Here is a 14,477-nt window from a genome sequence, read left to right on the forward strand (position 1 = left end):
ATACATTAATTATAGAACGTTTATTACATTGTGCAGATCTATAAATTGTAAGTTGCTAAAATTGCATTAGTTTCAAAACCATGAAATGGCCTGCGGGTAAACTCACCTTCACAAAGAGCTCAACCTCAGGTTTCTCCTCACTCATGCTGGAGTCCAAACAAGTCCCCTAGCAAAGGCCAAATAACTACAGCGAGCGTATAGTTTAATAAATGAATGTGTTCTATTCCTGTCGCCCTTTTTTCGAGATCACTTCCGCTGTGCCTTGGCCAGTTTGAAATTGTAAGCAACTTTTCCGCTTTAAGGTACGAATATGATAGCGGGTGAAATTTTTGATAGCGGGAAAGAAAGTTCACCAAAAAGTGTCTAATTTCCGTGTAACTTATAAAATGTATAAACGATTTACTGTTCGTGTTTAGTATCGAAATCAATAACGCCTACAGCAAGATCAGCCATACTTCCTCCCTCTCTCTCTCTCTCTCTCTCTCTCTCTCTCTCTCTCGTTTCCTGATTTTGACAAGCTTTGAATTTCCTCTAACTTGTAACCGTATTATGTTGGAGGTGATCTACAACATTCGCGCACAAATGGACGCACATACACATTTACACTAAATCAGTCACTTGATCAATACACGTGTTTTTTAAGTAGCCTATATTTACTAGTCCAAATACAAAACAAACAAAAAAAACACTTATTTTGATTGACTATGTATTTAGAGCAAATTATATACTCATTAGGTAGGCTACTATAGTAACAATTTTGCATAGGTAGTATTTAGGTTATAGCCAAATATGAACATTCTTTTAAGTGTTTAAAGGGGACGTGTGACTTTTACAGCGTGCCTTCTGACACCTAGTGGTAGATAACTGAAACATGAATTTTGAACAAGTTATATTCTAATAAGTAGATATTGTAACTATTTAGATATAAGTTTAGCATGTGCGGGTTGATGGTGATGCATCAGCCAATGTGTTATTATTGAAAACAATTTTTTATAAAAATAATTTGCAGAAAATGTCAAATATTAAATATAAAAAAAAACAGATCTGCCATAGTAACTCTGAATACAAATTTCACTCAACTTACCTATAGGATTTAATGAAAGCGAAGATGTCTGAAATGTACAGTACACCTACCTATTCATGAAAAAAAAAAAAAAGAAGTAGAAAACCCCCATCAATTGCAATACGTATAACATTTAAAAATAATAACAATAGTAACAACATGCCACTTACCACCTTTTCTGGGGGTCTGATTTTATCTTTTTATTTCAAAATAAAAACTATACATTTTACACAAATCAAAAAACATTAATATGTCCGCATATCTCTCATTAACAAATAGAAAGAGAGAGAGAAAAAGATGATTGGTTAGCCTACCTGTAACATGAAAGTTGATACTAGGTGTAACAGTCACCAGCTGGAGTGCCCTTGAGAGCCACCAGAGGGCACTCCACATAAGACACTCACGGTCACTCTCAGACTACATTTCCCATAACTCACTGCCCGGACTCATCATCACTTATCACTGATCACATTCACCTGTACCTCATTCACTGATTGCATTCACCTGTCTCATCCTGTTAGTCTGTCTATTTATGGGTCAATGACATGACATGTATTTTTTGTGTCCAAATTCATTATTTTCCTAAAAACAATTTGAATAAATACATGTCATATATCAAATGGATCTACAATATGTCCTTTATAAGAAACCCTTTTCATTTTATTGAAATTCAATAGATTTTTTGAGCTTTGGTGTTTGAAAGACCAAAAATGTCAGGTGGTGCGACCGTCCGAACATACAAGCAGAGAACAAAACTGAGATATAAATGTTAATTTTCTCAATAAAATTCTTAATCAAATATTTTGGCATGATTTTATGTTAAATTCCTTATAAATGAGGGGAAATAGTGTATCTGTCCTATTTCAAAACTATTCTATTACTTAAAAAACTTTTGTCCGAAAAATTTACTTCTACTAATGTCAGGGAGGGCGACCGACATAAAAATGCAATTTTATGCAATGTTCCTTTAAGAAAACCATGTGACAGCATATGACATCACACAGAAGACTCCAGAGGACCCCTTTGATGCAGTAACAAGGTTAGTCACCCTCCCATAAATATTAGATAATTTGACATTTTTGAGTAATGATGAGGTTGATTCAACTTATCATGTCAGGTGGTATGACCCCTGGAAAACTTTGAAAATGTGTTGTTATTATAAAAATGTGTATTTGATTTAAAAAATGTATGTATAACCTTGAGCACATGGTCAAACATTTGTATAGGCGTCCAAGTTAATGCCTGTTAGATTTGAATTGAGTTTGAAATGTCAGGTGGTGCGACCAATATGTCAGGTGTCGCGACCAGAGTTACAGTTAAACCAACTAAAAAAAGTCATGTTAATTCATGTTTTTCAAAATATTAAATACATTTTAATAAATATATAAAGCTTTTAAGTTGTTTAAAGGTGCAATCTACATATGCATATATATTTTTATTTTATTTTATTATGGTATGAGTGACAATTTAAAGAGCACATTGTCCATCTTAAAGTCCTATTCTTCAAGAATATAGGACTGTATAATCAACATTGATACTAAAACAATTGCATCTTTAAATTAATCTATTTTAGATTTAGATAAATTTTTTAATTAATCTATCTTGTTTTTTTTTGTAGATGCCATTATCAAGCAAGGAGAAAACAGCACGACATAGAGCTCGTTTAAAAAGTGATCCAGTTGCAAGGGCAGAGTACCTTGCCAAAAGAAAAGCAAGGTATTGTGTTCATTATGTATATCTAGATACATTACAACTTGAGTTAATATGGTGTTCTAATTTTATTTATTTTTTTGTGGTAATTACAGTTATTACATGTTAATAATACATACTTGATAGCAGTGTCATACAGCATTACAGAAAAGCATAATTATTAGTCATGAATTCAAATGATTAAAAAACCATTACCCATTCTATTAAATATTTAAACTAAAACAATTTATTTTACAAATGATATAGTACAGGTGAAACTCAAAAAATTTGAATATCATGCAAAAGTTAATTTATTTCAGTAATTAAAGTTAAAAGGTGAAACTAATATATTATAAAGACTCATTACATGCGAAGCAAGATATTTCAAGATATTTCATTTGTTATAATTTTGATAATTATAGGTTACAGCTTAAGAAAATTAAAATTCCCGAATTCAAAATTAGAATATTGTGAAAAGGTTTTCATAGCTTGAAATATCTCACTTTGCATGTAATGAGTCTATATAATATATTAGTTTCACCTTTTAACTTGAATTACTGAAATAAATTAACTTTTGCACGATACTCAAATTCTTTGAGTTTCACCTGCATGTCCCATATATTTTCATTTAATTAAAATAGAAGGGGTCTGAAACCATGTATCTTTGATTTACAGATTGGGACAGTTTGTGCTTTCTGAAAGCATGATTTTGAATTATATTTGAAAAGAGTTGTTTTTTTATCTTGACTTACTGTTACTACTGAATCTATTGAACAGTAGATTGAATTCTGCCCTTAATGTTTGTGGGCCCAATATTTGCACTAATTCACTGTTTCATGATTTGATATTTTATAAAAGATGTTCTCGGTTTTGAAATGTGTTCCCAGAGATGTTTTAAATTTCTAGATTTATAGAAGCGATGATCAAATGTTTTTTTTTATTTTTTTTTTTATGACTTACTGTTACTACTGAATCTATTGAACAGTAGATTGAATTCTGCCCTTTATGTTTGTGGGCCCAATATTTGCACTAATTTACTGATTCATGATATGACATTTTATAAAAGATGTTCTCGGTTTTTAAATGTGTTCCTGGAGATGTTTTAAATTTCTAGATTTATAGAAGCGATGATCAAATGTTTTTTTTTTTTTTTTTATCTTGACTTACTGTTACTACTGAATCTAATTGCATGAGCAGTAGATTGAATTCTGCCCTTAATGTTTTTGGGCCCAAAATTTGCACTAATTCACTGTTCCATATAAAAGATGTTCTCATTTATTAAATGTGTTCCTTGAGGTTTCAAAGTTATATTTTTAAAGAAGCGATGATCAAATGTTATCTTAACATGCAGTATTCTTTTGCACTTTCTTGTTAATGAAACTTAATTATATGATTGAGATAAATAAATTGGTCAGAAGATTAAAATAAAAAAGCCAATTGAAACCTGAATAAAATTCATTGACATATCTTTCTTTTTATTTTGTGAATATCAATCATTATTGATCACAACGTCAGGTGGTGCGACCGGTCATGGTCAGGTGGTGCAACCAGCAAATTTATATTTAAATGTATCAATTCCCACTGCAATTGCAAAATGAAGTAAGAAATATAACTGTAAGCCTTTATATAACGTATATAAATTGTTTTTACAGTTAAAAACAAAACATAAAAAGTCCTTATGGAAAAATGGGTGTTTGAACACACAGAAAAGCAGCCGTTTACATGATTTGGAATAAAAGGGCAATAAATAAAGAAATAGAAAGGGAATTTACCATGTGATATGCATTTTAGACACTACAATGATTCATATTTACAAGTCAAAGTAGTGGTAAGTACATTAAATGTATATTATTTTAAATTAATATATGGTCGCACCACCTGACATTTTCTGGGTGGTAAAATCAGAAATCTTGTTTAATAATGAATTAATGCTGCCTAAAATGCTGTAAAACAAATATAAATCAACACCATACATTTTTTTGGACATAAAAATGCATTTTAAAACTGTTTTGCTTAAAATATTTTTTTCTTCTTCTTGAAAACCTTATTTGTCATTGACCCTTATACCATGTTCATTCATTCACTCACCGCGAAGTCTTGTTAAGTGTTACACTGCATTTCTGAGCGTTTCCCTGGTTTTCTTGTTTCTTGGTTTTTGATATCTAGCCTAGTGATGGCAAAATCGAGGCCTCGTGAACCAATGAAACAGTTGAACCAAATGTGCCATATTGTTTCGAGGCTTCGAATCAATCCGACACCCGTCTCAACTGTGACACCTAGTGGTCACTTGCAGGTGTTGATCTGAAACAACCTTGATGAGCCATTAAAAAAATGTGTTGTTTTTTTATTATTATAATGTTCTAATATGTAAAGCTTGTAACCTGTAGGCTCCTCACTGTGCATAATGTTATTTTGGTCATGAAAAATGAATATTAATAAAAGAAATCAAGCCACAATGTCTCACTTTTTTAGAGATTTTTATTCAAAAATATTAATTTATCTGCTGTGGAAGGACTTAGCCTACTTCTTTTTTTACAGATAATTTCTCCAGCCTTTGAAAAAAATCCTCTCACAAGGGACACTTGTTGCTGGCATACAAAGATATTTTTTTGCAAGGACATACAAATGAGGAAAGATTACTGCTCTCTCTTTCCAGTAAGTTAGTGGATCATGAGTTCTGGGCAAATACGCATCGTTGATGTATTTTTTCACTTCCACTGTGGCATCAGCTGTAGCATTGTGTATCATCTTGGTTTGATGGATGCGAGTATCAAAAAGTTCCCATAAACTGTCCTGTGTTTCTACTGGTGTTGATGGTGATGGTGATGATGATGATGATGATGATGGGTGTGATGTTGACATTTCTGGGTCTGAATAAAAATGAAAACAGCAATTAGTAACAAATCCTAAACTGACGGCATATATGAAGGATATATTATATTACATGATTCAGATTACATAACATAACACAGACTGAAACTGTCACCACCATGTTTATAAGAGCCTCATCCAATTCCCTCTGTCTGACTTTTAAAAGAGAAGATAAAACATACTTTCAGACAAATACATTGGAAAAATACAGCTTCAATTAGTGCACATCTATTAAAAGTATAGCCTACTGGTTCATTATTTGGAAACCTTCCAGTGTTTATAATCAGTGCTTTATATAACTTATAAACTTTATAAACAGTGTCCCAAAAGGTTGTAATTATATTTCAATTATAATTATATTTCAAACAATGCATACCTTGCTTAGATGGCCCAGCAGAGTCAGTAGCAGGCCTAGGTACAGGGGGAATGCCATCCTCTGCACCCTGCAAAATGGCAGGATGAGTGCTCCTCAAATGGCGCATCATGGATGATGTATTGTTGCAGTAGGCTAGCTGCCGATCACAATACACACATCTCACTTTATTTGGGGTTTCTAAATGGAAATGCTCCCACACCACTGATGTACGGCATCTCTTCTGGGGAGCCTCCATTTTATCTATCTATCCAAATCTATCTATCTATATATGAATCGATCTATGTATCTAGATATGTATCTATAATCTATGTATCTATATATGTATCGATCTATAATATATGTATTTATATATGTATCTATAATCTATCTATATATGTATCGATCTATAACATATGTATTTATATATGTATCTGAAATCTATCTATATATGTATCTATCTATTAATCTAGCTGTCTATATATATTTATATCTATGTATCTATTAATGTGTCACTATATGTATACTCTGTCTGTCTCTAGCCTATCAGTCAATGTGTTGTGTAAATTTAAATGTAAGTCTAAATTGCCTATAACTAATCAAATCGCACTATGGCACTATGTGCCTTTGTTTTGTTTCTTTCTTTGTTTTGACTGCCTGCCAGTGTATGACCCTAGCCTGTACACTGGATTACGCCTCTGGATTTCCCCAGCCAATAAAGCTGCATTTGGATCTAAACTTTGTGTCTTGGAGCAGTCCGTAACACTAGGAAGTTTCATTTTATTTTAGTTAAAGTCCAATTCATCCAAGTCTGGATCATACAATAATGTGGGGTGGCAGTGGCTCAGTGGATCATGTGGGTTGTCTACAAACCAGAAGGTTGGTGGTTCAATCCCCGGTTCCACCTGACCAACTGTTGAGGTGTCTATGAGCAAGCCACCTAACCCCAGCTGCTACCGACGAGCTGGATGGCGCCTTGTTCGGCTGACACCGCCGTGAATGTGAGGCTATGTAAAGTGCTTTGGTGGTCATAGGTCTGTGAAAGCGCTATATAAATGCAGTCCATTTACCAATAAAAAAAATAACAACAACAACACTTTTGCTGCAACTCATAAATCACTGTATTCACCTTACCTTTATTTGTAAATGAAAGGATGTTGCATGTGTGTGGTCACAACAACAATAAGACAGATTGCTACCCCCCAAGTAATATTACATAAGTTACATAAACAGATTACTTTTTTCAAATCCCGTACGAGGGGGACATGTCAGACCTTTGACATTGATTAACATTTGAATTCAATAACGAAAAGTATTAAAGAAATGTATAAAAAAATTTAAAAATAAAATAAGATTGAAATCACATATACAGTGGCCTCTCTGGTTTATTGTATTACAGAGATAATAATTATTTTACATTCGTAATATAACAAATATTTGTATAACTAATATAACTAATTTTATTAAGGCAATGAGACAAGAAATAACCCAGCACATGAGTAAGACTTAACCCAGCAAGAGCGTTAATTTCACCCACTGGTTGGGTCAAATGAATGACCCAGAAATATGGGTTAAATGGTAAAACCCAGCACTTGGGTCAAACCAACCCAGCGCGTGTTCTGTCCAATAGTGACCCAGCGGTGTGGTTAGGGTTGGGTTATTTTTTAAGTAAAAGTGTTTATTTAGAATTCTCAAAGTCAGATTAAACACAGAACAAACACGGTGGCAGTTTAGTGGCGCAGGGACCTCGATGGGCGACACAGAAGATGACGGTGGTGAATGGTGATCTCCGTGAATGAAACAGATGACGTAAATCCAGAACAGGAGCGAGGAACACACAGCAACACCAACGGGAACACCGACTCACGAACACGCCAGACTGAAGAACAACGGAGAACGCCAAACAGGAACAGGATACAACACGAGGAGACTTCACAACGATCTGACAATAGCTGTGTCCCAATGTGAAGGCTGCATCCTCCGAAGGCCGTATTTGAAGGCCGATTGGCCGCATTTGAAGGCCGATTGGCCGCATTTGAAGGCCGATTGCGTCAGAGCGGCGCAGTGAAGGACGTCCCAATTCAAAGGCTGCATCCTTGGAAGGTCGCATTTGAAGGCCGATTGCGTCACCGCGGCGCGATGAAGGCTGTCCCAATTCAGTTCTGCATCCTCCGAAGGCCGTATTTGAAGACCGGTTGCGTCATCGCGACGCGACGAAGGCTTCCCTGATTCAAAAGCGACGCCAAATGTGTCCTTCGTTTCCCCGTGAAAGGAAGGATACATAAATGAACACTTAGCGGCCTATCCTACCCTATTCTACCCCATAACTCATTGCGCGCCGTTGACGACAGCATTTATTTATTTATTTTTAAAGGCGGTCGAGACTAGAGATCGGTGGTGGACAGCAAATTCACATTTAAATGTAAGTATTATGTTTTCATTTACTCAAATAGCTTAGCGAAACCGAGTTAAAGTTTATTATAAACTTCATCTTAACTCCTTCGTCACCATTGCGTGGCTTCATTTGTCAGGTAGTTTGAGGCAAAACTTGTGCTAATATTAGTTTAACGACCTATTTGTAATATTTGCACTAGTCGATCTCACTTGTGTATTATAAGAAATATCACTCACCCTATAAAGCCCACAACAATAAGAAAAGCAGTTGATAAGGCAATGGGGTTTCACTTGTATGTGTTTTTGTAGTGCTGTCATGAAAGCTATGTGGTTTTAACCAAATTTGAGTATATAGAAATATGATTTCTTAAGTATTTTGTATGCATGTCTTGATGTGTCATATTTTGCAGTGTTAACAATGCACTTAAGATTGCACCCCTGTGTTATGCTTTTTTAGAGCAATTCAGGAGAAAAAAAATACAAAGTAAGAAAGTTAATACACACGTATTTGCTGAAATGTATTGTGCTGTTGTTGTTAACAAGCCATGGTTCATTTGCTCTGCCCTTAGGATTGCAAGTGTCCTGGGACAGGTGAGGGTGTGAGTGGGAAACCCACTGCTGAAACTTGGCCCTGGTTTTTGTCCTCAGGGCCCACGGTGAGGAGGAGCCAGCACCAGCAGCAGCACCAGCACCAGCACCAAGGCAGAAGCGAGGAGAGTAGGGAGAGGATGGACAGGCTGTTTTCTCTTCTTGAGAAAATGATTGAAAATTTTTTTTTTTCTACCTATTCTTTAACTTTTTTCACTATTTTTTAAAAGGTGTCACGGTTCATGAATCGGCTGTCTCATGCTGATGTGTCTGTGTGAGTGTAATTGTGTGGGCGTGGTTACTCGTTGTGTTGATTAGTGTCTCCAGCTGTCATCAATCCCAGTTCCCTTTATATGCCCAGTAATTTCCCTCTCATGTTGTCAGATCGTTGTGGTTGTTCCTCGGTGTGTGTCCTGTTCCTGTGCCTCGTCTGCAAAAGTTCTTCGTCTGGATTTCGTCAGTTTCTTCGTGTCGTCTGGATGTTCCACGGTTCCTGGTTTGTCACTCGAGCACGCAGATCACCGCACCACCACCGGATCGCCATCTCGTCCCTGCTTCATCGCCACCTGAGTGTTTGTCTCCGACCTGTGTCTACATCTGACTATTTATAATAAACTGACTTTTACTTGCATCTTGCATCCTCCTGTTATTTCATCACAGAACGATCTGACCAGACCATGGATGCAGCAAGCACTTCCCAGCTCAACGAATTCATCGCTTACAGTATCTCACGTATGGACCAACAAGAGGAGAGCATCTCGGGCACAGGTCGTGCGGTGCAAGCACTCGTGAAGCAGGTGTCCGAGCTCACCCAACAGGTACAACTTTTACGGACTCCCACTGCGCCCCCCACGCCGCCCGTTCCCCCACCACCAGCGCCGGCTGCAGCAGAGAGCCCAGAGCCACGCCTACCCACACCAGAGGGATATTCTGGCGAGCCCGAATTTTGCAGAGCGTTCCTCACGAGATGTTCCATGCATTTCACTTTACAACCACGCACTTTCCAGAGCGAACAGGCTAAAGTGGCATTTGTTTTAACCCTGCTGTCAGGGAGAGCAGCGCTTTGGGGAACGGCGGTGTGGGAGAACAAGGACGACTGCTGCACCTCGTTCCAGGCACTCTCCGAAGAGATGAAGAGAGTGTTCGATCGTGCAGTGGCGGGTAAGGAGGCGGCCAGATTACTCGCCGAACTGCGACAGGGAGATGGCTCGGTGGTGGACTTTTCCATCCGGTTCCGCACCCTGGCCGCAGAGTGCCGTTGGAACGAGGAGGCGCAGTGGGATATGTTCCTGCATGGGCTGGCTGACCGCGTTCAAAGAGAGATTTATGCCATGGACTTACCAGAGACACTTAATGGACTGGTGGAACTTGCTCTGAGAGTAGACGCTCGACTGAATCGTGTGACCAGATTGGCGCGTCCCAGCCGTCCACAGCCCAGCACTGAGGACCACCAGCCCGGTGGTGTGAGCGCGGTCAGCCCCGCATTCGACCTCGAGCCCATGCAGGTGGGGAGAGCTCGGCTTTCCCGGGAGGAGAGGGAAAGGCGGAGATCCCAAGGACTCTGTCTATACTGTGGCCGAGCGGGCCATTTCATCCACTCCTGCCCGGTAAAAGAGCAAGCCCCGGTAGTAAGTATGAGGCTACTATCGGGTGGGATCTCCGCCGAGAAGACCTCATCACCATCATCGACCCTCCTCCCGGTAAGACTGAGATGGCGAACGTCGACGCACTGCACCAACGCACTACTGGATTCGGGAGCGGAGGGTAATTTCATGGACTTCAAACTGGCACTTAAGCTTCAGATCCCCATCACTCCCCTCTCGCACCAGATTACTGTCAACGCACTCAATGGTCAAGAACTTCCCCGGATTACACATTCTACTGAAAGCATCACCCTCATCACTTCTGGCAATCACACAGAACTCATTTCATTCCTACTCATGGACTCACCACTTGCACCAGTGGTTTTGGGACACCCGTGGCTGTCCAGACACAACCCCCGTGTCGACTGGTGCACTAACACTGTTTCCACATGGAGTAACCACTGTCATGAGTCCTGTTTAGTGTCTGCCTGTCCCTCTGTGTCTGGTTCTGTGTTTCAGAGTGAGGCAGCGGATTTGTCTAACGTGCCCGCGGAGTACCTCGACCTGAAGGAAGTGTTCAGTAAGTCTCGTGCTGCTTCTCTCCCTCCGCATCGTTCCTATGACTGTGCAATAGATCTACTGCCAGGTAAATCTCCGCCTAAGGGCAAACTTTACTCTCTTTCTGTTCCCGAGAGGGAGGCCATGGAGAAATATATTTCTGATTCTCTAGCCTCTGGGTTCATCCAGCCTTCCTCTTCTCCTGCGGGGGCGGGGTTCTTTTTCGTTGGAAAGAAGGATGGTTCTCTGCGACCTTGCATTGATTACCGAGAGCTGAACAACATCACGGTAAAGAATTCTTATCCTTTGCTGTTGATGTCTTCAGCTTTCGAGAGGTTGCAGGGAGCATCGATTTTCACGAAACTGGACTTACGTAATGCATTGTAAGGAATATGACTTAGCTCAAATGATTATAGGGAATCAAAATTATGAATCGGGTTGATTCATCTATATTCTTACAATATTAATAAATTATTGAAGCTGAAATTTAGACTTATTCGTATACATCAATGTTCAATTACAATGAATTATAATTCAATCATTAATATACCAAAATGTCCCTCTTTCAGATCAATTAATCAGAATAATTTTAAGGGAAATTAATGTATTAATTAAACAGTTGTTTGTCCCGCAAACTGGTCGTAAAATTAATTCCATCAACTTCTCAACAAAATTATCTCTTTCTTATAATTCGAAGAAAGCTATATTTTCTGGCCAAGAAAATTACTTTCTTGTTCTTATAAAATGTAGGTTACTTAACAGTAGCGCATTTGTAAAGCGTAGCTTGATCGTCATTTCATTGACTTGTAAAATGAACACTTATACAGAGACAATCTAGGATATAATGGGTCTTTAATAATTTGACTAATACTACATCGAACTAAGGAATACAAGTTCTACAATTTACATGAGTATGCATATAACAATACAAACAGTAAAGACACATACAAGACTAAACGAATAACGAAAATGAGAGAGAGAGAGAGAGAGAGAGAGAGAGAGAGAGAGGGAGAGAGAGATCGGACAATGAGAGAGATGAGAGAAAGTGAAACTAACATGTGGGATCAAAGATCGATCACAGTTAGGCAAAGTCACAGGCAGGGTAACCTCGAGAGACAACAAGGAATCAAATCACCTTAAAAGTTCAATAAACTTATCTTGCAAAATGGTTCTCTTTGTTGCTGAAGAACGCCGAGTTCGTGCGTGTGTCCTAAGAGCAGCTGCGTGTGTTTCTTTAAGAAAGCAGGGCTTGCTTCGGTGTGCGCGGCCGCGGGATTTTCAAAAGAGTCTTTTTCTTTGAGTTGAAGTTGCTTGCTGCGTTTGCTTCGCTGAGTCCGAATACGAAAATAAAGAAAAGACTTAAAGAAAAGAAAAGAGAAATTCATTCACGAAAACGGTGAATGAATGCTCCCAACGGGAGCCATATGGGTCTTCTCGCTGATGAAGCGGGTTCGTAAAAGTGCTCGAACAAAACAAGACGAAAGGAAATACAGAACAGAACAGAACGGAACGCGGAGTGTAACCGCTTTTCTAGGGCACAGGAATTTCACTCCTCCCTGGGCTTGAGCCAATTGGAACGCGAAATTCCAGGCGGGAGAAAAGTTCTTTGTCTCACTATGAGTTTGATTTGCATGTTTTATGGCAGTCTTAGGATCATGCCATTTCTACGTTAAACAATTATAACTGCAGTAAAATGCATTTTATCATAATTTGGTATCCATATCTTTCCTACGGGTATATGGAGGTTCAATTCAAGAGCAAATTTGGTATGTTTAAAAGCTACGGCCTAGAAGTACCTTCTTACTCTGTAAGATAAGTATTAAAAGTTCGATTAACAAACTGGGAATAAGACTAACCTAAAATGTGATGTGCATTTACAAGTGGGAATGAAAATTGGACTTTTAAAAAGACCACATGACATATACCTATGAATTCGCAACAGTGTGCACCTCTGAAACATTATTCCTTTAAGGTTTACAAGAATACAAAAACATATCACAGAGAAGAACAATCGTGGAAAAGAGAAATTACATTCAGGTTTGCATATTTCTTCAATGGTTATACATATAAAATATCTAGGATGAACACGTTAATTCTGCTCTCCTGCCAGAATCTCAGTGAGATTCCTTGCTGCTGACATTCCGTTAGGACCATAATATTTTATGGTCTGGGGGGAGTTAGGGTACAAATATAGTGTATCATTCTTAAAATACCCACTTAGAATTCAAAACTACACACTAGGGAATCACACTATAGAATAACACAAAACTAATCAACATGCATAATGGAATTGTATATCAAAAAGAATATCTCTAAGTTCTAAGTTAAATTCAAAGGATGTTTGTGTGTGTGTGGGGGTGTGATGTCACGTAGCAGGAGAAGGTTTTGTTATCTCTCTGTGGTCCAGAGAGGGGAAGGGGGTTTGGAATGTCTCTGAGGTGCAATTAGTGTCGTAAAAGTCCATTTGTCGCCGACTAGCTGGAGCCGACGTATGATATACATTTGGGAGTCAGGAGGTTACAAGCTTTAGTAAGCTTAGCAAAGAACGTTTTGGGAAGGAATGTGCTTAGAAAACACAGAGAGTCTGAATTTGTTAATTCAGGACAAACGAACGAATGATTCAAATAGCCAATGTTGTTACAGCATATCATTTGGTTCGCATCAGGAAGGGGGATGAATGGAAAACCGCTTTTAATACCCCTAGGGGCCACTTTGAATATTTGGTTATGCCTTTCGGGCTTTCCAACAGCCCAGCGGTTTTCCAGGCACTCGTTAATGACGTGTTGAGAGACATGGTAGATCAGTTCATATATGTTTACCTGGATGACATATTGATTTTTTCTTCGTCTCTCCAGGAACACGTTCAACACGTCAGACGAGTGCTCCAGAGATTATTAGAGAATGGGCTTTTTGTCAAGGCGGAGAAATGCGCGTTTCATGCACAGTCTGTTCCCTTCCTAGGGTACATCATCTCCTCTGAGGGAGTGCGCATGGATCCTGACAAGGTTAAGGCTGTGGTAGATTGGCCAAGTCCAGATTCCCGTAAGGCCCTACAGCGGTTTCTGGGGTTCGCCAATTTTTACCGGCGCTTCATTCGCAATTTCAGCCAACTAGTCGCACCTCTGACTGCCTTGACCTCCCCCCGAACGACGTTCAGGTGGTCGAACACTGCCGAGGCAGTGTTCACCAACCTCAAAAGTCGCTTCGTTTCGGCTACCATTCTTGTCACCCCTGATCCCACACGTCAGTTCGTGGTGGAGGTCGACGCGTCAGAGGTGGGAGTAGGAGCAGTGCTTTCACAACGCGCTTCCTCAGACGACAAGTTGCATCCCTGCGCGTTTTTTTTCTCATCGACTTTCGCCTGCCGAACGTAATTATG

General features: G+C 38.8%; 1 protein-coding gene and 2 long non-coding RNA genes across 3 annotated transcripts in view; 1 reads left to right on the forward strand and 2 right to left on the reverse strand.

Moving 5' to 3' along the window:
- Positions 1–490, reverse strand: part of clic1 (chloride intracellular channel 1) — a 31,351-nt gene extending 30,861 nt beyond the window's left edge. Inside the window, exon 1 of the mRNA XM_082186811.1 lies at positions 107–490. Within this exon, the coding sequence (XP_082042937.1) occupies positions 107–145 (39 nt within the window). The 5' untranslated portion in view covers positions 146–490. The remainder of the gene's footprint in view (positions 1–106) is intronic.
- Positions 491–1,614: 1,124 nt separating this feature from the next.
- LOC309510394 lies at positions 1,615–2,791 on the forward strand. The gene is made up of 2 exons (XR_014210346.1): positions 1,615–2,102; positions 2,682–2,791. It is a non-coding gene; the product is annotated as an uncharacterized lncRNA (long non-coding RNA).
- A 7,764-nt stretch (positions 2,792–10,555) lies between these two features.
- The window catches only part of LOC309511577, a 237,481-nt gene continuing 233,559 nt past the window's right edge, over positions 10,556–14,477 (reverse strand). The window contains exon 6 of the long non-coding RNA XR_014210688.1: positions 10,556–11,222. This is a non-coding gene — a long non-coding RNA (uncharacterized lncRNA). The remainder of the gene's footprint in view (positions 11,223–14,477) is intronic.

Source organism: Leuciscus leuciscus, assembly GCF_965113295.1.
Source record: "Leuciscus leuciscus genome assembly, chromosome: 12".
NCBI lineage: Eukaryota > Metazoa > Chordata > Actinopteri > Cypriniformes > Leuciscidae > Leuciscus > Leuciscus leuciscus.